This window comes from Falco naumanni, chromosome 3 (assembly GCF_017639655.2).
Source record: "Falco naumanni isolate bFalNau1 chromosome 3, bFalNau1.pat, whole genome shotgun sequence".
Lineage (NCBI taxonomy): Eukaryota > Metazoa > Chordata > Aves > Falconiformes > Falconidae > Falco > Falco naumanni.
The window spans coordinates 78,944,682-78,972,661 of NC_054056.1; the positions used below are offsets into that span (position 1 = coordinate 78,944,682).

The 27,980-nt window shown below is 36.5% G+C and overlaps 1 protein-coding gene across 1 annotated transcript in view; it reads right to left on the reverse strand.

The window, feature by feature from the left end:
• ARFGEF1 (ADP ribosylation factor guanine nucleotide exchange factor 1) overlaps positions 1-27,980 on the reverse strand; it is a 94,754-nt gene that overhangs the window by 39,783 nt on the left and 26,991 nt on the right. The window contains exons 2-10 of the mRNA XM_040585631.1: positions 25,206-25,236; positions 20,831-20,987; positions 19,778-19,924; positions 11,047-11,226; positions 8,759-9,032; positions 8,096-8,209; positions 7,290-7,462; positions 6,046-6,179; positions 2,347-2,581 (exon numbers count right to left, since the gene is read on the reverse strand). Of these exons, the coding sequence (XP_040441565.1) occupies positions 2,347-2,581; positions 6,046-6,179; positions 7,290-7,462; positions 8,096-8,209; positions 8,759-9,032; positions 11,047-11,226; positions 19,778-19,924; positions 20,831-20,987; positions 25,206-25,236 (1,445 nt within the window). The remainder of the gene's footprint in view (positions 1-2,346; positions 2,582-6,045; positions 6,180-7,289; positions 7,463-8,095; positions 8,210-8,758; positions 9,033-11,046; positions 11,227-19,777; positions 19,925-20,830; positions 20,988-25,205; positions 25,237-27,980) is intronic.

A 27,980-nucleotide genomic window follows, 5' to 3' on the forward strand; every position in this document is an offset into this window, starting at 1 on the left:
AAAGGACCAAGGCAGGCTTACTTTCAACAGAATTTGAAACTATTATTTTAAAATATGCCAAAAGTTTCTTACACAGATGAAGAATGCGCCTCAATCCCAAAATATATAGATTTTGCATATTATAAATCAGAGCATATGGCTCTCCTTACAGCTCTAAGACAGAAACTGAATGTGAAGTTATCTGCCTGTCTACCCACATCTTCTGAATAACCTTTAGGATCAGTAGCTGAACGAGGAGGAAATCTTAGCTCACAACCAGGAAAAAGAGTAAGTTTCTAGAAATTGCTGACCCTGTACTTTTTAATAGATGGATAGTTTGGCAGCATCAAGCTTTTGGCTTTCACACTGGTTAGGAGGAAATGCAGCCCTGCTATGTTGTAATGGTCCTAATTTAGCATATTCTAGAAGCTGCTACAATAGTGTACAGTATCCTATATCCAATTTTCCTCAGATATGGCTTCATTTTCTGTTTGGACTTTAGGAGAAGATGGTAGTGATGGAAGCTCATCAAACTTCTGTCAGGGAAGTCGGATTGCAACGCATTTACCACCTACACACTGACTTGTAAGCTCTGCAAACGCACAGCAAGTCAAACACTTTCTGGGAAGCAGGCTGTGTAACCGAAGAGCAGCTGAGCCCAGTCTGATGTGCTGAACACTGCACGTGCACTACAGCTTGTTGAGCGCACAGTTTGCCTTGAAAGTCTTCAAAATGCATCATATTTTCAAGGCGTGTTCAATCAGTCATCAAATCTGTATTTTTATCCAAGCTACGCTCAAGAAAATACTGGAAATCCTATTGCTCCTTCCCCAAAAAGCCTGCAAAATAACCTGGTAAGAGATCAGAACACAATATCCTTCTGACTTGGTACTGCCAAAATAAGGTTCCTCCTCCAAAGCTGCCAAACACTACCAACTTACACAACAGCCATAGATGAAGAAATCCCCGAATTCAAGGTCCTTATAACAGCAACACTATCAACATTTCTCACTGCCTTTTCACGTACTTAACCTCCACACTTACAGGACAATCTTTAGGCTTCAGTATTCACATCAACACCCAAAACATAAAATTACCAAAATGAACAGCAGGAATACACTGTGCACACTACTACTTTATTCACCGTGGAATTAAGATCTGTAATACATGGGACACACACAAAGGTATCCATGTGGTTCAAATGGGCACAACTGTTCCAAGAAACTACTTGTACCCTATGGCACAAGAATAAGAAGTCAAGAACAAATCCTGTACATACGTCTTGCTTTCCCCTGTAACAGAAAATACCAATCCAGTGAGAAAAATGTGCAATGTTTTTGCAGGACTCTGATAACTCCAAGAATTGCTAAGAATATGGACTTCTCCCTACTTACAGCCCAAGGAACTAAATCATGTGTACACCTTTTGAGACTAAGCAAATGAGATTATCTTCTTCGGGACACGTATTGATATAGGCCCTGATGTACTAAGAGAAGTGGCTACAATAATCAAATGGTTGGGATTTCCCTAGAGAAAGAAATCTGTTCAAGTGACCTCAAAGAGAATCCACAGTGCATTTCAAGTCATTAATTTTTATTCTTAAGCTCCTTTACAAATCATGTATTACATAGTCTTTTTGTAAGTGTACTCACTTTCTTAATTTGTACTACGCAGTGGAAAGCTAAAACTTCCTAATTACATTATTAAATATTGGCTGACTGAGCTTATCCACAAACCCACTCATTTCTGAGCTTCAGCATCATTCTGTGATAATACCATGCCACAGCCAACGGAAACCTCTTAAATAAAGGAAACTAACTCATATAGTAATAGTAGTGAGTGTGGGCATAGTAAGTTATGATAGTAAAAATTCACCTCAATCACAAAGTAATTCAAAGCATGTTTTGTGCTATAAAATGTCTTAGTTTATGTTAATGTCTATTACTAAGTGATGAAATGGCCTACTTACTAGGTACTTCATTTCATGTTCTAGTTAAGATATGATGGATTTTTTTTAAAACATTCCTATAAAAGTTTTTCTGTCACTTTCCACTTCATCAAACTTAACGCTACCACCAAGTGTCACATTACTTCTGATATTACAGTGCAAATCTTATTTAATTTCCAAGTATTCCAAAGGAAATGCTGATACTTTATTTGAAGATGATTTCAAGGGAATTGTTGCAAGGAAGTCCATTGCCACTGGGTGAAAAAGAGTTTCTGTGCATGGGAAGATCTGGCAAGTCTCACACAAAAGCTGACATTCAGAAAGGAAAACAAATTTATCTAAACAAGACCAAGCTACATTTAAATATAAACAAATGTTGACAAACCCCACCCCTTAAATTTGAAATTCATGTAACGTACCTCAATCTGCATCTTTAGATGGGTCTTAAAATTTGAGAGAAGGGTAAGAAATATGGAAAGTGAAAGTTCAAAAACTTCTGGAACTGATGAGACTCCATTTTTTGACAGCGCAACACAAAGGTACTGCTTAATAGCGTTAATAAACATCTCATTTGTCCTGAAGACAGGTCCTGCATTTTGCAGAATGGACAGAAGCAACTGCAAGGAAAGAATCTTTGATCGCAGTTCGTGAGATCTAGAATAAAACAACACAGTATATCAGCAGTGTAAATCATAAAAAAAATGAAACATTCTCTTGAAAAGTCAATACACGCCACAATGATTTTATATGTGGAATGTTTGGGAAAAACTCAAATTTGACACAACCTGGTGTAGAACGAGTCATAAAAACACATTGATCTTCTTTGCTAAAGTGGTCACACTTCAGCCAAGAAAATGGGCAAGAATAAAGTTTTCCAGTTATGGTTTCTCTCCATTACTACTGAGCCACTCTTTTGCAGTACAGCATCACAGAACAGCAGCAACACTAGGCAATGCTGCTTACCTTAGCCAGATGATGAAGGGAGCATTCTTTCCTTTTGATGGATTTTTGGAAGATCCCACCTAACACATCCAGCCCATCTACAGAACCCTGACTACCAAAAGGCTGAAATTCTTCTTCCTCCTCCGCCATTACCACCAGCATGGAAAGAGAGTTGAAGGACCATAAAGACAATAGCTGTACTGCCTGACCTATTTCATCCCAAAACTGAAATCTCTTTTCTCAAATACAGTATTTTATATTGTTTATCAATTGTTGGCCCCATCCCACTCCAGGAGCAGCTAAGATACATAACATGCCTATTTTAAGCAGGGCAATAGCAAAGTCAGGCAACTGCAGTGTTGTCAAGCGCTCCACAGTAACATCACACTTCTTACAGACTCAAGTAAGCTAGAATTCATGTCAGAACAGTGCTACTAATTATGCTTTAAAAAACAAAAAAAAACCCATACCCCAGCCAATCCCCTTCCCAACCATACACAGAAAAAAAAGTGTAAAGGAAATCTACATCTATGAAAATATAATGCAATTTAAATAGCATTCTGAGTGAAAGCATTCTTTCCTTAGACTCCTGATGTCCCTTTCCACTTTTGATCATCATGAAAAAGACTACAGCTATTCTGAAGAGCGTGTATAGACACAAATGGCTTCCCCAGCAAGACAGTCCACATCTTCCATTGAACAACCTCCTACTGACAGAGGACAGTTATGAAACATAAGAAACAATGACAGGAAATTTTTCATACAGTACAACCCAGACATGGTAAGGAGCGCTTCAAGTCAACATGTGACACACAGTAGTTAGATATATGCTGCATACAAGCAACAATACAAGCTTAATAAAAAAAAAAACCCAACTAATTCTGGTCTAGCCAAAAACAAAAATGCAAATTAATAACAAGTATGTTGCAAATAAACTCAATGATTTCTGCAAGCTGGCAAACAAAGTGGGATGAGGGGGAGAATCAATCTGCAAACATTTCAAACTCACAGAACATAATCCCAAGGTTATACTTTTGGTCTGAAGATACTTTTAAGAAGCAAAACCTAGCCAAACTGAGTGAGGAACTTGTTCCTCCCATTCCTCCTAATGGGCTACAGGTCAAACTAAATGCCCCAAAACAGTTTTCTGTAAGAGTTCTTCAAGAAAATGCCTGGCTTTAAACACTGCACAGCGACATGGAACCTAATGTAACAATCTCCTTTGATGCAAAAAGACTGATTTTTGCATCACGTTGTATCAAGTGTACAGACAGCACATGATCAAACCATATTTTGCTATGAAATGTAACAATATAAATATGAAGACAATTTCAATCATACATGATTAAATACTGCCTACTTCCAGAAAGTGTCAGCTCATAACTGAAGTCCTAACTTGCTGGTGTCACAAATTCTGTATGATATGTGAAGCACACTTAATTTAACACAAGTTTAAGGACTAAAATCTACTAAGTGAACTTTCCAGACAATTATCCACCATCATATTTTAGTACTGGGAAAAAGGAGACAAAAACATAAGCAGGCTGCCAGGAAGCACAACACTGTTCTCAATTCCCAACTTTGTGATTTTAAGCTAAAGCTCCAAATCCAGTTACCTAAAATTAAAAAATATTTTCACTAAAGACTTCATGGCCAATTTCACCTGAAAGATGATTTTTAAAGAGGCAGATAAGACTTTTTTTAAAAGCTGTGGATATCTTACACCTCCTCTTTCAATTACAGCATGCTTGTAATAGTTCAAAAATCCATCAATGCCTCAGAACCACCAATAAATTCTAGGCACTTCTCCAAACACAGGATGTCTTCGAATACCTTTGCAGCTAATTCTTGTTGCCCTAAATGCCATTTCCTCCAATTTGTTCCATATGAAGAACTTAATCAGTTTTAATTCAAGGATGCCATGGATTCAGATGAGATGCTCCAGGTGTCTCAATAGCTACTGCTGCTCTTCCAGAAGGAGTTAATCCATTAAAGCCTTTAATAAATGGACAGTCTTAGTTTCAGAGAGCTGCCTAAAGCCACAGGATTTTAATGGCATTTACTGGAAGACGAATTCTCAAAAACAGTGAGGAAAAACCTCATCCCTCAGTCTTCATTCTTGAATGTCCTGACTTCCCCGTGGTGCATCACTGGATAACAGTTTGAACATGGTTCTAGACTAACACTTCAAAACCTTTCTACTACATCATAATTTTTTTCAACTTATTAAATCCATGACACATAGTGATAAAAATAAACTGTCTTAAAGTTAACCTGTTTTAAGTGTTAGACCTTGGAACAGTAAAGCTGATTTTATCTTGATGAATACTGGACCTTTGATTGTTATCAGAAGTCATACTACAGTTTTAATATCTTAGGAAAAAAAATGCATTCCTCTTGAAAATTACTACGAATAGTTCCTAATGTGCAAAAAAGATGCATATAAATTCTATCCAAGATTCAGCAAATCAAAGTTCTTTGCCAACACTTACAACTAATCCTGGTACCCATCTACAGAGGAGAGTTTTTGTTATTGTTTACAACAAACAATTCTCTAAGCCAAATTGAAAACACAGTATCTTCAGTTAGGGGACAAGATTTCCAAACCAGCCAAATAAAGACTGTTTTCAAAACATTTGTGTTTTGATTAAGGAGGCTGGCAAAACATCCAACCTGAGCAAAAGAATGAAACACTGTATCATGAATTTATCATAACCAGTACCAGCTCAAAGTGAGGAGCTTTTATTAAGATGAAGTAGTGTTGGGTATGCGTACCGGATACCCAGTATACAAGAGATGTAAGAAATCATGGGCAAAACCAGCAATGATTATGAACCTAGGTATTACTTAAAAGCAGAGCAGCATTAGCCAAGACCAAAAACACCTGAAGACCTTCTTTACAAACTCTTCTGAAAAACAACAACTAGGAGGAACATGATGCACTTACAGGAAGCACAGATGCTGTTAAGAAACTTTTAAACAGGCAGATGGGTAGCAGAGGTTGTTTTCATTTAACATACAAAAGATGCATTAAAACATAAAAGTACCTTTTCAAAGTTTCCAGGCTTTTTTAACCATACCATTATTTTCTCAATAACTGTGGACATGCAGAATATCTAAATATTTTTTTTTCCATAAATAAAAGATCCATTATGAGAACTCTTAATTCTACTTACTTTGGATCTGGCGGTCCATCTGACAGGGGCTTCATGGAGAGTTTACACAGTGACCTGAATACAAGGAAGGCATCCTTTTGTAAAATGTGGGAAAACTTAGCACCAGGGGTAGGTCCTGAAGAATTTCCAGATTCCTAAAGAAGTTAACATATTTCAGTATTCCATTTTGCATTAGCAGGGTGTGTAGGGAAATCCCCACCTCCTAGCAACAAGAAGTTAACATATTATACAAATACAACCAATTCACTACAGCTTTACGGTCTCAAGACTAAAACAAAACAAAATATTCTGCAGTCCAATTAAAATGAACAAACTGCATAATAAAAATTGCCTTCTCGCTAAAAAGTCAAAATTAATTAAAGACTGTCATGAAATTAGGTAGGTCATGTTTAAGTAGGGTAACTTGCAGTGAATTGCCTTCAGACATTTTCAGCAGGTAATGAGTTTAAAAATAAAATTTGACATTTTAATAGAATGCAAGTAGTTCCATATCTGTGGCAAGATACGTTTGGTAAAATTTCTATGGTACAATAATCACCTCCTATTATTAAGTTCTTGCAATTCTGTATTGTTGTTCCTTATATAAGCAACATGTTTAATGTCAATCTTCTGTTTGGCATATGTCACCTGTACCTTTTTTAGCTTAAAATTCTGTTATTCCCAAATCTAATTACTCTGTACACTTTGACAGCAGATACTCTCTGTCAGCTGATAGTGCATACATGCTGGTATCTGATATAAGAGAGGGAGTATGTTTTCACATCTTTTGTTAATGAAAATCAAATCCTCTCAGATGTGAACCTTTCAATTGGAAATAATTTCAGTAAAGTGATGCTATAGGCTCAAAATCTTTATTTACTATTTGAAAAGAGCACACCAAAATTACAGAAGTCTGTCTATAATTTGATATATTCTTCATTATGTATAATGAACACTAAAATTACAGTTTCTCAGGAACTTCAAAAGACAGGAAACTGAGTTCTCTAATCTTGGAACAGTGTATTCTGTGGGGCAGCTAAAATACGCTAGGATAAAAAAAGGCATCGTGTGCAAAATGTACCAACAAAATTTAAATTTAAATAGTGCATTAAAATAGAATAATGCTCAGAATGTGACTTAATACTTTAAATTCATCCAAGTAACTTATTTTATGGAATTACATTAAGCACTCTTCACACAAGTGCTGGGCAACACTTAAAACATAGTACTTCTTTCAGTATTTCCTAATTTATAATTGCCTGTACCTGAGTGTCGTTGGAAGAGACAGATAATCTGTCATCAGGTAAAGATGGTGTATAAGCAACAGAAATTGGAGTCCCTGGAATTCCATTTGCCTGAATGTTTTCACTGTCACTGCCATCCTCTAACGTTACAATTGTGCCATCACCACCTGCATTTTCAGCAGTCCCTTCCACATCTACCAGAAAAGATGTAAAAATTAAAAACATGTGTTGCATAAGATTGCAAGTTAAGATGAGCTTTTAAATCTAATGTTTAAATACTAAAACAATCATAAGCAAATTATCATAAGGAGGAGCTTAAGGCAGAATTTACATGGCATTATATAACTAAAAGAATTCCAAATACTCTTAATTCCCACTAATGAGAACTACAGTAAAAAAATTACGTATATCGTTACATTGCCAGGTTCACCATACCACCCAGTTTCTAAGAAGTATTTTGAGGGGAAAAAGTTAGACTTGATATACACTTTCCACCAAACTGAAAAATGTAGTGCTAACACTGCTACTACAGAGACAGGCCCATTGGTGAAGAGTTTACGTGGAAACAAAACAGGAAAAAAAGGAACAAGTATTTGTATTTTAAAAAGAACATTACTCTCCAATAGAGAGTGTAAATTCATCTATGAAATGTTGCCCGTTTTACTGTTAAATAATGCACAGCTAAGGTGAGACAACTCAGTTTTTTTCAGCATGTGTTATTTAAATAATGACATATTTTAGTTAAATATTCAGAAGTGTTAAAATAATTCTTAATATCAAGATTCAGACTGCAGTCACTATTGACTAGACAGATACTAATATAATACCTCCAACTACTATGTTCACCATTTCCTGCACAATACTTTCTACAATTTCTTGCGCCTTCTCTTCACACTCATTGCTTTCACCATCAAATGTTCCTCCATCAGCTTTAGAAAGATCTTTAAAAAGAAAAACAAACCCAAACAAATATTAATGAGAAAGTCGGAAATTAAGGAGATATTCTACTTGCATTTAATATTTAAAAATTAAATTACAAATCTATTAATAGGAGAGTATACATTAAAAAAAGCTGTGTTTGGATGTTCTGAAAACAGTACTTGCAGAATATAAGCAATCCAGTGTTTAACCTGTAAATGGCAATTAATCCACAGGCCTAAGCCAACAAAAGACATCAATTTTCTATTTTATGTACATTAAACACTGAAAGCTTACAGGTTTTGAGATGTTATTCTCAAAAACATTCACAATATTATGTAATCTTTATTACAGTGACTACAAGACAGTGTAGAACTAAATGATACTTGTGATAAAGTTTAACAGTGGTAACAAGGACAACAGGCATTTCTTGTCTAATTTTGCATTAGTCAACTATTTGAAAATATATGTCTGACTCCAGGTTTGGGAGAGGGAAAACAAGACAATCCTCAAGCCTTTCTTTTTACAGACCTCTTCCCTCCCTCTATGTAACAGAAATACACACTGATTACTTTCTGCTGCTGTGGCTTGGTCAGCTTCTGTCTGTTCATTTTCAGCACTAGAAATATCAGATCCATTTTCTGCCTCGATATCTTCTTGAAGGTTCTTATCCATATCATTTGTGCTGTGGTTAAGCTCTCTCTCATGTTCTTTGGACAGCTGATCAGTCTGTGTTGGAATGTGTCTCAACTGAGGTGACTCAGGCTCATGATGGCTTACTGGAGACTGTTGTAGATGGTGTTGCTGTCTGTGTCTTTCCTTTTCCATCTGTTTGGCTTCCTGAAGCTACAAAAACATTGCAATCATACAAGTATTTCACTATCAAAACAAAACAATGAGCTATATACATAGTGTATACGTTATTTTACAAGCATGAAATCTCTACTGTCTCTGAAGGCACTGTGTGAACAAAAAACTGTAACTGTTCAAGAAAATGTATCCTTTCTATTATCATAAATAATTTTACTATCATGGGATAAACCTTTGCAAGAGGGCTGCTTCCCAGCTATGCATATTGCACTTACCCATACCTTCATTGTGGAAGAGGGATGACTAAAACTACATAGTGTAGGACTAAGAGTTGTCTGCCTGCCCTATAATGAAGTTCAGCCTATAGATGCAAAAATGTACAAAGACTGCATGGAGAAGAATCAAGGTAGATTTTTTTTTTTTCTTATTAGAAAGCTCTCACAAAGAAAAATACACTAGTCCTCTGCTATCCTACAAGCACGTGGGATTAAGGTGAAGACTAAAAAAAGAAAAAGGAAAGCAACTAAACATCCAGGGAAAAAGAAACAAAACCAGGAGTTAAAACTGAGAAGAGCTTCACTTCCAAAACACTACAGAAGACAGATCCTCAGGAAGAAATCATAATACTTCAAACTGTAAGCCAAAGACTATTTTAGCTTTGTCGTTCCTTGATCTGGGATCCCCAGAAAGGGAAGAATTTCTATAACTTGTCTAATGGGTTCAGACAACAGTCATAAAAGTCAAACCAAGGCAGCATGTCTTTGAGGCAATGCTCTATGGACTGGCTTTCTGTGCCTGCAGAGCCTAGTTGTTACCAAAAGTTTTGTAACTTTTTATATTGTCATTTTGGCTACTATGACCTCAGCCCTCTGCTCTTCCACTTAAAGCTTTCAACGCTGCAACTTTTGGGGTGCTATAGATCCCTGAGTAGATAATACCTTTCAAATTACAACTCAAATACTTCCTTCTAGCATTTGTTAGCTATCATATCAAAATAACTTGGCCCGAGTGTGCAAAACAAGCAGAAATACTTACCAACTTGCATGAAGACTGAACTTACAGTCTGGCAAAAATGAAGACTTCCATTGCAGAATAATAATAGTAAACCTCTTTATATTAAGTTGCTTAAAAAGACAGTAACTACACAGATTTCTCAAAGCACTCGGGTACTGCATAGATTTTGCCATATTTCTCATAAATAAAATGCCTCATAAGACTTCAACTGTGATGGTCATATGTGCCAACATGCAGCTGCTTCTAAGAGGAAAGTAAGAAAGTACTACATATTCTTAGGGAAAACTTACAATTTATAATAATACAGCAGAATTACTTCTAGAAGATTCTAGGAATTCAAACAGTTTAAAATTTGGGCATCTGCTTGTTTGTTTGTGTTTTGGTTGGTTTTGGTTTGGTGTTTTTTTTTTTTTTTTTTTTTAATAGGAATTAGGACAATTACTTTGCCTTATTGATCTTTATCATCAGCAGTAGAAGGCACAGGTCATAGGCTGAGGTCCCCACTGATAACTCACAATAGCCATTTCAGTGACATATAAGTATCTGTTAGTGACTGCTACACATTAAAACATTAAAAAATGTAAATGGTTACATGACTGAAAAGTTCATTTTATTTAGTATTTTTGGTGGTTTTTTTAAATTTTTTTTGTTTTAATCATGGATTACTTCTTCAGTGTTTATCATCACAACATTGGAGCATGTCACTAACACTCAGGTACTCCATGTGCACTCTTATGCAGGTAGTGTGGCATCTCCTGACAGTCTGCCAATAGAAACTGAAGTTGAATACGTCCATTAAATATAGAGGACCACTATAAGAAGTTTAAATCCTATACACTGCTCCCACCACCCAAAAACACATTTCACACCTATTTCAGAGTGCAAAACACAAAAAGAACAATGTAAGATAACAGATTTTTTTTTCCCTCCAAAAATACCTAAGTTAGAAAGCCAAAAATTCTAATGACAAAACAAATATCTCAAGCTGGTGTGCTTTTAAGAGCTAGTTTATACATAAAGATACTGAGATACTTACTGCTTGATTTTCCATACGTGCAAAAATGACATTCAGCATTTGCGTTAGGGTGGCTTTGGCTGTGGTTTGATTTATAAGATTTTTGCTTGCTAGATAGATATTGTAACATGTTCTGACAGCCTGTAGCACTGTTCCTTCGTGGATTTCTATGTGTTGAGATGTTACTGCAGTGAGCAAAGCCTAAATAAAACACACATGTTATATATATTTTCCAGTCAAAACTTTTATTGTCTAACAGTTAGCAAATGAATAAAAAGCAAAATTGGTTTAACTTTAAAATATAATCAAGTACATAACTTGAACTGCAGTTTAATTAATTTTTCCCATGTAGTCTTGTAGCCATATCAGAATATCATACTTAACAGTTATGTTAAAATGAGAGTGGTTTTAATCAATGTATGTTGGAAATACATGTTTCATAGCATATAACAGCAAGAATTAACCAATGGAGTTATCAGACAGGTAGTTAATAAAAAGTCATCCCAGAATTTTCTAGATTCAAAATATGAACAACCTGTTAAAATCTGGAAAGCAATCCAAATGGTACAAAACTTTTTTACAAATAAATGTAAATGTGAAGACAAAGACTGAGTATGAGATTTGGCACTTGTAAGTGGGACAACTACCCTTTCTGAACACTCTCTTTGGGTAGATGCTAGAATATCGTGCTGCCCACCCTGTAGAAATTCACTTCTTTCTTTCCACATGAGCTGGTATACGCTGCTTTTTTTTTTTTTTTTTTCAGAAAATTATGCAAATAAGCCTCTAAAAGATCAGGTAATAGAAATAAGGAAACATTAACTTTACGTGGAGTAGAGACAGGCTGGATTAAAGAGCAGAACAGAGGCAGATACAATTGAGGACAGGGTGTGAAGGCATTGTTGCAGGTGCGTGTTTTTGGGTGGAAGGAAAGGGGAAGAGCTTGGTCCACAACAGAACAAACATGTTTCTATGGATCATGCCCCATCCCTGGAAACATTCAGGGTCATGTTGGACAGGGCTCCGAGCAACCTGATCTAGTTGAAGATGTCCCTTCTCATTGCAGGGGGAGTTAGACTAGATGACCTATTTAAGTGTCCCTTCCAAACCAAACCATTTTACGATTCCATTCTATGTTCTGTGTATCATAAGTCTGCCACCAAAACTTATTTATACCTTTTTATTTATTCATACATTCATAACTGTGTGTATATATATATAGATATATACACATAAATCTATTACATTTATACATTCACCGCCTGTCCCTTTCCCTCTCCCCTTAATACAGACTACCTACGCTGGCCTACACGTGCAATTCTGTGTGTCATATTTTCACTTTTCTTTCATTAAGTGTTGTACTGTTCCATGTCTATCTTACTGCTATGAATTCCTGGGGGTGGCGGTGGGGTAAGGTGACTTCCAGATACTGAGTTAAAACACGCTGAACCCCATTAGAGTTGCACATCTCTTCTGATCAGGTAACATATCTACATTCCCTACACCACAGTACCCTCACACTCCAAAATTTAGCCCCAAAGCTATTCATATCAATCACAGCTCCGCTGACTTCTCCAACTCTTTCCTACATGTTTCAGGAGCAAACATGATCACCCTGAAGGTAGGTAACTCCCAGCAATTAGATTCTGCACTCTCTTACCTGGCTGGAAAGGCTGCACACCTGTACATATTTTAGTATTCTACTTTTTCAAGTTTTGTGCATCACAAAATCCTGGAAGGCCAAAACAGAAAGCTCCCTTAATCTTTCACTAATAATACTGTAATTAAATTCAGAATTAAACCTTGAAGAACTTTGCCTATTCTAAGCAAAAAAAAAATCATAATTCTTTAAAAACCCACCAAAGAAGTGGAGCCCAGACATAAACAGTTAGTTATTTTTTCCAAAGCACTACTGTTTGGGACTAGTAAGTATTGAGATTTAGTTAAAATTTCTTTCATTGAATTCCAAAAGATAACACACACACACAGAGTAAAATATGTCAGTTTAAGAACTACCTACAGTTTCTCACTTGGAAGATAAGGTCTCTTGCTGCCTAGCAGTTAGGATACTAACAAAAAGTTGCAGCAGGGCAGAGGGATCATATTCTTTGTCTCCATCTCTTTTGTTCTAGCTATGTCATTCATAAAGTTATTCCTCTATGTCAGTCTGTCTCCTTGTTATATTTGGATGATTAATAATTTGATATTTGAAACTCCAATTTTAATTTCAATCTCAGTTCAGTGAAGTCTTACATGTTTTTTCCGTTGATTTTTAACAATGCCTGCTAGTAGAAAAAGGTGATAAGGCTACGGAGGGATTATATGCTCTTTTGTCTTAATTGGCTTAACAGCCTGAATTTCCTAAGTTTCTTTAGCATCCTTCAGTTATGACTAGTAGAGCTTGGTTCTTTTCATACCCCCACAGTTTGTGGAGGTGAAGAAATGTTCACACACACACAGAGACATACCTCCTTAACATATTAATCCAATCCACTGAATAACTAAGTCTTCTATGCAGACTGAGAAATCAGTCTTCCCAGCAGGGCACCTCCTTGCAGGTATTTAACTACTAAAGAGTTCAACATGGCTACAGAGGTCCTGACAGTCACTTTTTGGGTTTTTTTCCTGCTCAGGCACTAGACAACAAACCCTAATGACTACTATACATGTTTGTAAACCGATAAGAATTTTATCTTTGATCTTTTTGATATCTTTCATACTCCTTCCAATCTAGAGCCATCCTCAGGCTATTAGTCATGCTTCATGTCTCAAAGCTATTTCTCTTCCTCTACTATCACAACCTAGCAGAAATATGAGAACGAACACGAGACAGGAAGTATTTTACAATTAGTTTCTGACAACATCCTTCCCTCTTGGCAGCTTCTATTTAGGGCTCAATTTGACAACATGCCCTAAACATCACCTCATTCTGTATCATAAAAGAGCGCATCATTAGCACAACTGGTGTGACAACTAACCCTGAGAAACCACAGGTTACAATCAGGAGCGGCAGTCCTGCTCCCCTGAAATCCTTGTCAAATTAGATGTTGGAAAACTAATCCTTTCCTTTCTCACTTGATCAGTTTTCATCAGATTACTTCCCAACCTGACTCTGTGGCCAAGCAACTACTAGGTCCAATGCAAGGAGGGAGCGAGAGGAGACAGATGAGAAGAGAATCACCTCAGCAACAGTCCCCAGTTAATCGGCATTACACAAAATCTCAAACTGCTACATAGCGATGCATGTCCTTGAGAGGTGGAACAACAAAAGCTCTGCCTTCCTCCCAGCCATACACCCTTACTGCTTACTTTGCAACAGATCTGGGGCATGAAGCCACTTGCGCTATTTTAACAGCAACACATTAATACAATTAAAAATAGAACAAAAAATTCCCACAGTCCCACAAGTGCTTTTCTGGAGTTTGGTTTCTTTTTTGCTTGTTTGGCGTTTTGCTTTTTTTGTTATCTGTTTGTTTCAAAAGTAATTTTAGTTGATTCAGAGTATTAAATGCATGCCAGGACAAGGGGTGGTGTAGGACAATGTCTGGGAGCGAAGCCTGGATAGAAAAAATGCCTCTGCAGAGGTCAAAACAGCAAGCTCTGCTGACTGTGGAGTCACAGCACTAGGTTGCTCTTTTCTACCATAGTAAAGATTTGCTGCTCAAGGCTTTTTGCAGCTGAGTTCCCAATCCTCCTGGTCAAACTTATCTCATCCATTCTCATCCAACATGTCAGTGTGAGCCAAGGAGAGATGATGTTAAAAAATAAATAAAAATAAAAAGTCTACTTTACTGTAGTCCTCCCCTTTGCTGTTCTTTAGGCACAGAAGGAAACCTTTGTAAAAACATCATTAGCACTACCTCATTATACTTCAGGTCCTTCCACAAAAGCTTTCTTTGTCACAAAGCCTGCAAAAATACCAATAGCCATCAAGCTTTCCTTCTCTGGAAACTACTGCCAATCATCCTGACTGTGAGATTGTTTCCTTAGGCTCTCCTAGTCCTTCACAACTATTGTTCTGTATTGGAGAAAGACCCTATTATTCTGTGCCTCTACTTAGTTACTATAAATAAAGCTCATTCATTTTTTATACCATCAGGTGGGTTTGGGAACAGAGAAAAATCTTCAGGATCATTTCTTAAGTTATAGATTATCGTATCTTTGTATGACATCCATAGTATTTTTTCTTTTAGCCTGAAACGTGTTTGCCTATTTACTGAATTTCCTATTATGTAAAATAAGCATATTGGAACAGTACAGGAAGTATCACAATTTGTGAGGTAAAACAACTAAATTAACATGAATTCTCTCCTAAAAATATCCAGCATCTCTCTGTACGTGTAAACTTTTCATTCCTCTCTCTCTGGATATTCTGCAGGAACAGAACGGTTACGGTGAAAGAAAGTAACTACAACCAGCAGAACGATTTATGAATGCACAAGAGACAGATGCACCTAAGTACAGAATTGCCAGGAAGCCTAGTTTTCAACTCAGAGTCATTCTTTTCTTCCTCTCAGCCAACCCTCATGATCGTATCTCTGGAAAATTTATGACACAGTGCAGCCACCATCTGATGAGCACGGGCTTACTTTGGGTAACATAATTCAATTGTCTGGGAACTCTCAAGTATTTGAGACAGCACATAAAACACAGTGGCTCTAACCCCTCTCTCTAGTGTATTAGCTACTGGGACTCCACAAATCTGTTTTCTTTGAGAAAGGCTATAGGCTTATTTTTAATAATAAATTTTTTTGAAAGCATAAGTATGAACATTAACTTATCACAAAATAACGTGTTACCACGGACTGACTTTTGCAAAAAACACAGGAGACTTAAGTCCTTAAACCACAAAGCAGCAAATACATCAAATAACCTTCACAGATAAATCATTTTTCAATGAGTGACACCAAAATCATATAGAATGCAGTAATACAGTTCTCCAAGCACCATTTTCTTTGTGAGCAAGTGATAAGGTTATCTCCTGCTTTTTACCATTCCCAAATTATTCAGTCATTTATGTCACACATTTACCATGGCTTCAAAAGACCTACATTTACCTAACTTACCAGCTTTGAAGCCCTATGGAAATACACTGTAAGGGTCTGAAGAATAGAAAAATACAGTGTTTGCTTCCAGCATGCTTTCACAGTCAAGACAGTGAATTAAATCAACAGTATCATATCTTAGATCCTACACCAGCTTTCAGTAATAATAGGTCATTAACACTTAGCATTTGATTAAAACTATGTTTTTTCTACTTAACATCAATTTTATGAAAAAATTAATCCATATTCACAAGCACACAAGCATGGGGTCAGTTACCAGCCCGAAGGATTATGACTTTGGAGATTGCAGAAAGAACAGAACTATGGTCCAGCTTCTCTATGGAAGACAATATAAAGAACATAAATTCTGTAAGAACATGAAGTTTTATTCAGTTTTATCCCTTGCAAGTTCAGTGTTCAAAATGAACTAGAATCTAACATGGAGTTAAACTGATACATATTTTGCAAAACAGAGTTATTTCATGTCCAACTCTGAAAATGTAATCCTTCTCTGAAAAACAATATTGCAAACTGTCAGGACAGAATTTTCAGGTTAATGGTAACCAGTCCTAGCCATTAACTTAAGCCTCAAAAATACAAAGATTCAGAAATAAAACCTCCTGCATTATTTTGATTCTCAAATTGTTCCATAATACACAGCTCCTTTCCATCTCAGTGGGAGGAATTAAGCTTTCTATGGTCTTTTTATGGAAAAAAAGATAACCACACTACCACATGATATTGTAGATGATTAAGTTAATCTACTGAAACAACAGGATATAGATCTGAAGAAGTTTTTTCTAAGGGTCCTCTCAACTTGGAATCTGTTTTTATACAAGTTCTGTTAAAATTCTTTCAAACTTATCATCATTCTCCTTATTCCTCAGAATTACTTAGCTTTTACAATCTTCCCATTCTGTAATTCAGCAATGAGCTGTCCTCTATTTTTAGTTAGTTTCAAAAGGCAACTTGTGCAAGCAATGTTTGATACAAATTTCCTTCCTCCATGGACACCAGTCATACTAACAGTGTGACTAGTTGTAAAAAGTCACATACAGGAGTTGACCTTATGAACAGTCTACTGCACATGGAAGAGTCAGAAAGCGGTCGCTAAAATAACATTCAACTTTTCAGACTATAGCTATCAATTACACACAAAAAATTTTCTTTGCCAAACGTGAGCCAGTTAAGCTGCAAAAGTATCTAGATAGTAACAACTACTTACTATAGAGCAGACCAAGGAAAGCAAACACAGATGAGGATAAACAGTTGATCTCATATCCCATCCTTCTTCCTCATCCCTATTCTTTCTTTATAGTTTAAAAAAATAATATAATTTTTGTCATAACTGTAGTTCTTCGGAAACAAAAGGGTGAACTTGAACTAAAACTTCTGCAGGTGTCAACAGGAAGTTTGCACACACACACCACAAATGCCACAGCAGCCCTAGCAGAGCAAGCCTGAAGGTAAAAAGGTTCTATCAAAAGAGGCTGTTTGGAACAGAATAAACAATTATCAATGGCAGCAGTAGCCTAATTACTTGCTTTTTTTTCTGCCCCAGCAATCCTCACCACAACTAGTGAACAAGAATTTGCATGGTGTCCCATCAAAATGACACCAAATCAAACCAAACTACAACAGGAAGGAAGGAAAAGCCCTATTTACCAGTCTGGTTCATCACAGTCTACAGATGAAGAATGAGGGGATTACAGAGATGAGAACATGCAAGCAGAAATAGAGGCAGAGAAGTTAAACTGGCCACCAACTGTCAGAACTACCACCAGACATACCTCTAAGCTTACACACCTAAAATAGAGACAAAATTACATCCCTCAGTCTCAGCAAGATTATTTCCTTGGTTGTCAGCAGAAGGGTATTTTCAGATCGCCTAAGCGGCTCCAGTTGAGAACCCGCTTAAGATGACTCCACCACTGAAAAGCCATCTAGTAACTAGCAGACAGCACTGTGTGTGAACTCTCACCCAACAGCAGCTCCCAGATCTTAGACTGAGGGCAGCACGCTATGTAAAGGCCAGCCATTCCATGCAGAACCAAGATAGACACCTTCCTCCCTGCAAGGTTAAGTGATCAAGGTTCTCAGTTTTTACTGTGGTGCTGGTGATGCAGCTGCCCTGCAGGAGCACTGCTCATGTTGTGAATAATAGCCTGGGAGTGCCAGATGGAAAGGTGGAGACCCAGGTCCCATGCCTTCTACCTCCCTGATGGAATTACAACTCTTCAGAGCGCATACTAACCAGGACCACAGAAGGGTCTGAGAAGACACATGATCCATCCTTCAATTCATACTGGAGTAGTGGGGTCCACACTCAGCCCAGACGTGAAGAGTTATGAGGCCTAAGAGAATACAACTGACTTCACAGTTTCATTATTTCCCCAAAGGAAATCAGAAGTTCTGGTCTTTGCTAAAGTTATTTCTAATTCTGATGCTTTTTATAGCATTCAATGTAGTGGACAAATATGGAATCAGAGCCAAAACAGCACTCTCCACTTTCCCAGGCATTCTAACATGGCAATTAGCTAAATCTAAACAGTCAAAACATTAAGGCACTAAATTAAAGCATGTTACAATTGTTGAAGAATTTACTTTTCTCAACCATCTTCTTGGACAGAAGAAATACCAGCTCACAGATAACGCCCTTCAGGTGGGAGGAAAGCATTCGGAGAGAAAGTATTAGTGAGAGGAAGATAGAATGGTTTAAGCCACTGTAATTTTTAATCAACAAAAACATCCATTTGCAAGATGAAAAATGTCTTAAATGCTTGGGTAAAACAACACAACAGATCTAGACAACAGCAGCATAAACCAACATTTGTAACAACTATCTGCTGAGGAACTGGAGGGTCAAGAAAGAGGAATATTTGAGCTATGAAAAGGGGTAGGAGAACAAACTACATTGTTTGCAGCAGAACAAGTAAATATAATCTGCAAGGAAAGTCAACACCTCAGTATACACATACAAAAGAATACAAGGTAACAAACGTTCCACTCCTAACTAACTTTGATTGTATTCTTCACTACTGCTCATCATCACAACCATTCAAAGACCACTGTTACAGGAGTAGGGTACGGTATTTCCATCAGATGGCTAACTTCTATTACATGGCATAACAACTTCCCATAATGAACACCCATAAATTAATGTGTGCAATCAGGAAACAGCTGAGGTTCCCCAAAAACACTTAACTTGTGCAAATTCCACATGCAGCATTTATACAAGCCATGGAAAGAAACCCTAGACCTCCTTCAAGCAGAAGTCTATGACAGCAGCACAAAGCTACCACGGTAACGCTTGACTGCAAGGTCTAATTGCATTTCATAAAACAATTCCAAAATGGATTTCAAAATCTGCTGCTTAATTACCATCTTCTCCACAGGGAATGCAGGATTATTCAATAGTAATTCCTCACAATTAGAGAGCTCCACAGATCTGCTGTGAATAAAATTTCACCCAGTGGTCTGCACACAAGACTTCAGGTCACAACCATGAATTCACCCAAAACACAATGGGAGAGAGTAGGGAAGGGAGTGTAAGAGAGGGCATTTCCATCTCAAACAAACAGTATCAAGAAAATATTTTAATGTTATCATTACATTTACAAACGAAACACTTCTGCTTTTGAACTCTGAGGCCATAAATGTCTTCCTGCTGTCACCACTATAAATACTTAAAGTATTAATTGTATTACCTTTATTATTTGTAGCTGAACCCCTTCGTCTGTTTGAGGGCCTTGAAAACAGCCACATATTGTCTCAATAATTCTATCAATTAGTTTTTTGCCTGGAGCTGTACTGTCTGGAGCATTCCCCGTCAAGTGCCCATATGCTATAAGTTTCTGGAGAAAAGAAAAAAAACTCATATAAATAAGAGCTTAAAAAATAAGTCAACTTTTCATTATAATAAACAAATTCATTTGATAGCTCTAACTTGCACAGAACAATTAGAAAACAGTACATTTTACCCCAAGTCTCATAAAACAAAGATTTTTTTAAAAAAATGTTCTCCAGATTTATTAAATTTTCACTCAGCAAGTGCAATACAAAGTTTGTCAGCAAGCTCAACTTTAAACCTTTCTTCATCAGTTAACAATGTTTTAAAACAAACAGGATTCTAAAAACTAACTCACATTACACAAGTCTTCATATGTAGTCAGCCAGCACACAAATGTTTTTAATACCAGATAAACCAGCTGCAAATGCTTTCTATTTAAGCTACTAGCTAGTCTTCCATTTTTAAGTGTTCTATTATCCCTTTCTCTTTCTAGGTCCTTCAATACTTTGAAATGGAATTTATTACAAAATCAACAAAATCCTCTTCCAAACACTTCAGGCATGAGAGTATTTGTAAATCTCCATGGCCCATCTACTTAATACACAAGAGTAGCAAGGCATCATAGTGCAACAGCATGCGTTAAAGAGCATTAAAAGAATTTGATATTGCTATACCTGCTGTTCAACACATAAACACAAAGAAATAGGTAGTTGTACATATTAATATCATGAAACTGATGCAAACATGTAACTGTGGTAATACATGTATACACAAATAAACACACATATGCACTACATAATAAATAAGATACATTCACCTTTTCAGAGAAACATATTTGATTTGGTTGTGTGTGCAGTAAAGTAAAATAACAGAAAAACAATTACATCGTTTCTTACATACAACAGTACTTGCCCTCCAACCGATTGAGAGAATTTTATAGTTGACAGTTAAAGCTCATCTTCATACAGACCTGTAAACAATCCAGAGATGTACTGACAATCCTGGGGCACTTCGACTGGCATGCCAATTCAAATGGTAGGAAGTATTTGTCCGCTTCAATGAAGCTTGTCTTTGACTTCACAGGTGGAAGAGTGCTTGAACCAGGCTTTGCTTCTCCATGAGGGGGACTAAACAGAATGATTGTATTAGAATGCTGGAAGTGATCATACTAATAGTTTTCACCCCCACAATGTTTATGAATGAAATAAAATATCAAGAAAATTAACATTAAGGAACAGTAACTTCTATGAAGTTAACACAACACTAATATAGTCATTACTCCTAACAGCTTTTGTACTTCATCTGTCTCCTTTAGATCAGGCAAATTGACCCATTTGCAAATTAAGTGGGTGTTCAGTGGTCCCTGCTGGTTTGAAGGCATAAAGACTTGTTTCCTCTGAAACCAGGGAAAAACTCCCCTTAGCTGGTGAAGGCAGAGGGGAAGAAGGGAAACCCATTCAGTATCATTCCCACATTACATGATAACTCTGAGAAGGCTAGTCTGTTACTACTAGAACAGATAAAAATACAACTTGCCAAAAATGTTAACAACCCTGGAAGTTAAGACTACTCAACCACTCTATTATGATACAAGTTTGGTTCAATACTTTAGAGACAGATCTATTTTGGAGATTAAATCATATCTGAACTTAAATCCTGGACATACTAAAGGGGAAAAAAACCTAACACCCCCCACCCCCCAAAAAACCCCAACTTCACTCTACCTGTGCTTCAGATGACACCACAGAATTTAAGAGTTTAGTGGTTACCACTGTATCTCACTTGGGCCATGCAACTGTACAAAATTTGAGAAAATTATTAGCTGTGCAGTCTTATTGCTTACAGCACCTTTAGAAAGGCCATGGTCATTAAGTCATTAACAGTCAGCTAATACAATTAAGAATGAGTAGTTTTTCACTGATTTGTGTGCATCAATGCAATCTGCCTTTGACTCAGAGTAAGATGCTTGGATTTTTCATTTCAAAGAATAGCTCATCAGCTTTATATAAAGCATTCCTGATCTTTTTCATGCACACATGTATCTTTACATAAAAGGTAAACTAAACTGTCTTACACAGACTTGATAGGTGGTAGTAACAAAGCATAACTTCATATTTTGTGGTGAAGGATTTACAAAATTCTTGCAGTAATTCAAATAGATCTTTACATGCAAACAACTAATTTCAAATCCAGGCGCTATGCATTTGTTGTAAATTAAATCAGACACTTCAAGAAATGCACATTAGAAAACATTTATTTATCACGTTGCTCAAATAGAAAAATGAACTGCTAAGAGTTTATTATAAATCCAAAGAATTAATACAGTCCCATGCACCATGGAGAGCACCTTAAACTAACAAATATAATAAAATTATTAATTTCAGCTTTTCAAGGAGTAAGATGGATTGTCCTTGAGAAGATGTTCAGTACCATATTCAAACAGCTCTCCTTGTTTAGGCTGCTTTAAAAAGTCACCTAAATTCTAGCAAATAAATAGTGTTCAGATTTTACTTGTTACTAAATAATTTCTCTTTTTAAGATTTAAGGATTTATCCCTACATATTTTTTTCCTGAAGAAGAGCAGAGGTTCGTTCTTCTGTTGGATGCACAACTTTAATGACTGACCACTACTGTTTTACTGGAAATAGAGCTCTTTTGGCCCAAACCCAATCAGCTAAGTTGTAGAGGAAGTACATGATTCTTCTACATTCTTAAATCTCTCTGAAACTTCTATAAAAACTTTTCTCTGAGGAATGAAAAGGTGGTACCTCTTGCTCGTGTCCTATGACAAGACTGTTCTTCACCTAGTGATTACGTTTATTGAAACCATTTAAAATTAGGTTAAAAGAGCACTCCAGAAATAAAACCAGAATTTTTCAGAAACAAGGAGCAGACCATGATGAGATTCTGAAAATGAAAAATCCATGCCACAGCAAGCTACTGCAGAAGCCTGAAGCTTCTCTTTATTGAAAACTATAAAAAAACCCCCAAAATAATAAATATGGAAGATGATGTTCCATTTGCCTCTGCAAAGATAACTCAATAATCTCATCATCTTGCTCATGATAGAAGGGAAGGGAATACCAGAGAGGGGGGAGAAGAGAAACCCGAAATGTCTTTTTTTCTCAATGTTTGCAGAGAAATTACTTCGATTAGGTTTTTTTTCCAGCAGACTGTGAAACCACAAACTGTCTCCAACAAATCTTTATTCCACCAAGAGATCTACCAAGCATGAGAATTATGAAATATTCTGACATTCACATTATCATCCATAGAAACATTCTAAGGTATGTATTAATGTATTTTAAAACTTGTTTTGGCAGCATTTGCTGCATAACAGTTACATAAATCAGCCTGTCCTTTTCTATTCCATTCCCCTCTGCCCCACTACCAAACACTAGTTCTGTTTAAAAACCAAACAAACAACAAAACAAAAGAAGCAGTTTTCCATGCAAAATTTCTGGGAAGTGTAAATGATCTATTTTTCAATGTATTCCAGGTTAACTGTGAGATCAATCATTTTCCTTGAACAGGAACTGGAAACATTTAAAGAACTATCATTAGAAGTCCCTTGCTAGGATATTCAAATTTCAGTTACAAAAATAAGAAGCTGAAAAGAATTTGATAAACTAAGACGCTTCTCTATTCTAAGGCCTAGAAAAATGGTATTTTCTATTGCATCTTAAAAGTTTGACTCTGCAGTAAAAGCAGAGTAAATCCATTCAGTTTTCAAGTCCTGCAATGCCTTCATAGCAGCAAAAGGCTACTGTCAAAATAAAGAGAGCACTGAAGATAAGAAATCAAAATCCATTTAGAAAATGTACATAGGCAGGTAAGACATATACATTATACCCCCCCAAAATTATAACTTCAGATATTAAAAGGATAGAATTTAAGCATCCAAAGTTCAGTAATGGCTGAACTATACATACTTGTGTACATCACAGTAATTCAGCACTCTCAACAGTTTTAGCATGGTATTTAACTACTAGTGCCCAGAACAAATATTCCTCACTGAATTTTCACGTTAAGCATTTTTTCTCTTACCATGCTTCACAATGTGGACTTCTGCTTTATTTACACCACTCTAAGTAAAACCTATTATAAAACTATATTATTACTTACTGTCCAAGACCATCTGGTGGTGCTTGGTGCAATGTTTTCTGAACAGTACAAAAATACTAAATTTATTGTTACAACTTCACTGTGAGCTGATGGTATTGACTTTATTTTGCTAGTGGAAGATTAAGCACAGTAACTCTGTCAGATGCATCCACTAATTTTTATGTGCCACATCTGATAGGCTGCAAAACTAAATTTTTCAACATATTTGATATTAAATTGTCTTTCACATCTCCTGAAAAAAAGTTCCCACTGGCTTTCTTTCCAGCTAGAAGTGCTAATGTTTTCCAACCCCAAACCTGTAGATTTCAACTCAAATACCAGAAGACAAAGTAGAAATCATTAGGGGCCAATTTTGACAACTATAGTTTAAATGATTTACCTAAACCAGAATTTCAGTGATAGGGCAGAACACCGGTCCCCAAGCAGCACTCATGTGCTTAAGCTGCAAGAACACTTTCATTATCAGTTTCACCCACTGATCCGATTATTTCAACAAGTGGTATAAACAGTCTTCACCACACAGCCCTCATGCATGGTTAGTAACATACACTGAATGAGGAAGAAGATCCTGTGGAAATGTAATTAAACTCTAATAATGGATTCCACAGTTTAACAATACTTAAGAATTTACTTGTTGATCAGGGAAGAGTGCTGAATATTGACTTTGGCTTCTGCCTTCACTGGTAGAGGAACTGCCTCCAGAAATCTACATCTATTCCTTAACAAGGTCCTTTCCAGACACTATCTCTCCCAATTACACTTGTCTTCTCTACCCATTCCTTCTTCCTCCCTGCAACCTCCTCCCCTTGCTCACTCACAGGTCAAGTCTTTTTTATTTACATTCCAGGCTCTTCCTCCTCGTCTGAAGCCACTTCAAGAACCCTTTAAGCTCAGTCCCCTCCACCAATACTTTCACATTCCTGTGGCACCCAAAGACCTTATCTAACCTCGATCCCCACCCTCCTACTCTCCCTGGCCAGGCAGATCAGCCTGCTCCCTCTACACTATCTTCTTGCCTCTACTCCCAGGCCCCGTGTCTTGCACTACAACAGCCAGTCACAGAAGCAGCACTTTTAGCATGTTTCTAGATACCACCAACCTTACAAAATATATTGAAAATGCTTTTCAGACAGAGCCTGTACTCCCAACGCAGAGTAAGTATGGTATACATTTTAAGAAGTTAAAAGTACTATCATTCAATACGATGAACTATCACATACCTTTGCTTTTCTGTTTCAGCCTTTATTTCCTCTGTAAAATGAAACAAAGGCATAGTTATGAAAATTGTATCATAACCACAAATATAAAATTAAATAACTGAAAAAAACTGGAAAGCAAAATTATTCAGGCAAACATTTGAACACAGGATTAGCTTAAAACAGAAAACACACCTTTATAAGCAGTTTCATAAGAGCTTCTACTCTTTACCTGCATTGGTTGCAAACTGTATCAAAATTACTTTACAAATCTATACTCAAAAGGTAATACTTTAATTTGCATACAGTCATGCCAGCTAAACACCACATCCCTAGAATGTTTCTGCCAAGATACTGGCAAGCTCTTTTCACAGCCCATGTATATAAAAATAATGAGAAACAAATCACATTATTAAACCTATTAATCTATCCATAAAGGATATACTTCTTGTTAGATGTGGATTATGCAGAAAAAGAACAAAGAAACCATCATTGCTGATTCTTATATGAAATCTTGATGACTCATTACCATCTTTGGTTTTAAATAGTGTTAGACACCACAGTAATGACTAGAGGGGAGGAAAAAGAAGTCTGTAGCACCTCTATTTCATACTGTTCTAATATACATTAAAACAGGACTAATAGTTTAATGCTGTTGACAAGGCACTAAGTAATTATTCACAATACATTTTAAAGTAATTCTGAATTACTAACACTAGTTTTAGAAAACAACTTCAATCTCAAGAGTACTTTTTTCTGCATTGTCTAGTTATTTTGTACACTTAAATCATAGCAATTCCAGAAAGACTAGGATTACCAATGCTGTAGGAATATGTTCTTGAAATAAAGTGTACAAGATCAAGTATGAACATGTATATATGTTTTAAGAAATCCAAGGGAATCTGTTCTAATGCCAAGTCCTGCTCAAGCATGCAGAAATCACAATCAACTAAAACCAGCACTTTATTTTTATTTTTGTGTATAAGCTTTAAACTAGTGGAATGAATTCATTCTGACGAGAATTTAGTATTTCTAACTCTAAGCTCCCATGCAGCAAAAGCACACTTTGCCTGTTTCTTCACTCTCATTTACCATTTCACACAGTCATACTGATTCACTTACATAATATAGGTTCCTGAATTTGGTATTTTATTAGGAATCAGTAGTATCAAATGTTTACTAACAGACTTGCTCAATACCAGGAAAAGTGAACATAAGGAGTTCATGTCAACCTAAAATCTAAGTTTTATTTCCAATACGACTGATGCTCCTGTTCAGCTCCAGTAAAACCCAGAGGTTAGCAGGTCAGTGGTTCATTTGAGAAATAGCCAGTTCAGAATTGGTTCAAATCTGTTACCCAGGACTAGACAAAACATGGAAATAATTCCATATTCCAAATATTCATTATTCCTCAGTAAGTAACAATAATAACAACAAGTCTTATAGTCAGCAAAGTTTCAGGAAAGTATGCTTTCCTACCATGTTATGATGCTTGATCCATTTACTTCCGTGAAGACAAATTTCTGACCAACAGAAAGGAGAAGAAACTCTCTTCCTCCCTTCCAGGATCTTCACCCCTTTCATTACTTCACCTCCCACCTTAGCATTCACACCCAGGAACTCTCCTCCATGAGATGCTTTGAAGTCTGTCCAACATTAACAACCAACAGGTACAACTGCCAAATCGCTTCAGAGTTCAAAGTTTCCACCAAAAGTGACAAACCAGAGCAGATTCTCGCCCAATACCCAACTATTTTGAAATCAAGTCTGAAACACAGTAGACTACAGAAATTAAGGGAATCATTATGCTCTGCTTGGATCTTAATCCCGTTAATAATGGCAATGAAATACTAACAAATTTCGCCTGTTAGTGTCACTAAAAAGGTGGGGGTAGACACCCACACAAAAGTAGAAATCATGTCTTACTGAATTTGCATTAGAGTGACTAAATCTCCTTTAAATCCTCTGTATTTATACATTAGGTTCTTGTTTAAAATGATTAGCACACAAACTCAGAAACCATTTAGTAACAAAATTTAAACGTAAGTCATGCTAACAAACTTTTCTACTATTTTATATTTAAATTATAAATCAAGATTATAACTCATTTATGGCATTTCCTACAAAGAAAGATGTTATTTCAATCAAAGATTAAGCAATGTCAACTTGTTATAACAAAAATTTCAGTTTACAATTTTATCAGATTTTAGTAACTTGAAACAAACACAATAGTTTATTTAACAGTTTTACTTAAGATCACTTAGGTACGAGTGTCAACTACTCTACTGACAACACAGATCTGTGCATTTCCAAATTATTTTATACTTTGGCTAAGGGGGGAGCAAAACCCAACAAACAGATCTGGAAAAAGAATGCTTTCAGACTGTTGCTATAGATAAAAGAATGCAAAGCTCCACTTTGCATCCAAATCTGGTTGCCCTTCTTGGTCTGCACCATGCTACTAACATGCACGTGCACACACACCCCCACACACCAAGGCCTCTTGCCCCTAAGGAAGGTGCAAATTAGAGTGGAGCTTCTTCCTTGTTCAGAATAGAAACAGTTGTGAGTACAGAATTAGTGTGAAAATTGCTTACGGAAGTAAAAATAAGGCAGATCTCAGTTTCGCACCCTCTCCATTTCCCCATGAAGAGTATTTTTCCAGTAAAGGACAGCACACATCCTAAGTGCAAATATTCTTCCAGCACTACTTAAAGTAGGTGTGACAGTAGGTGGGTGCTCAGACACCCTAGTCCACTTTACAGGTTCCAAAACAGTGGCTAAACTCTATGCTTATGC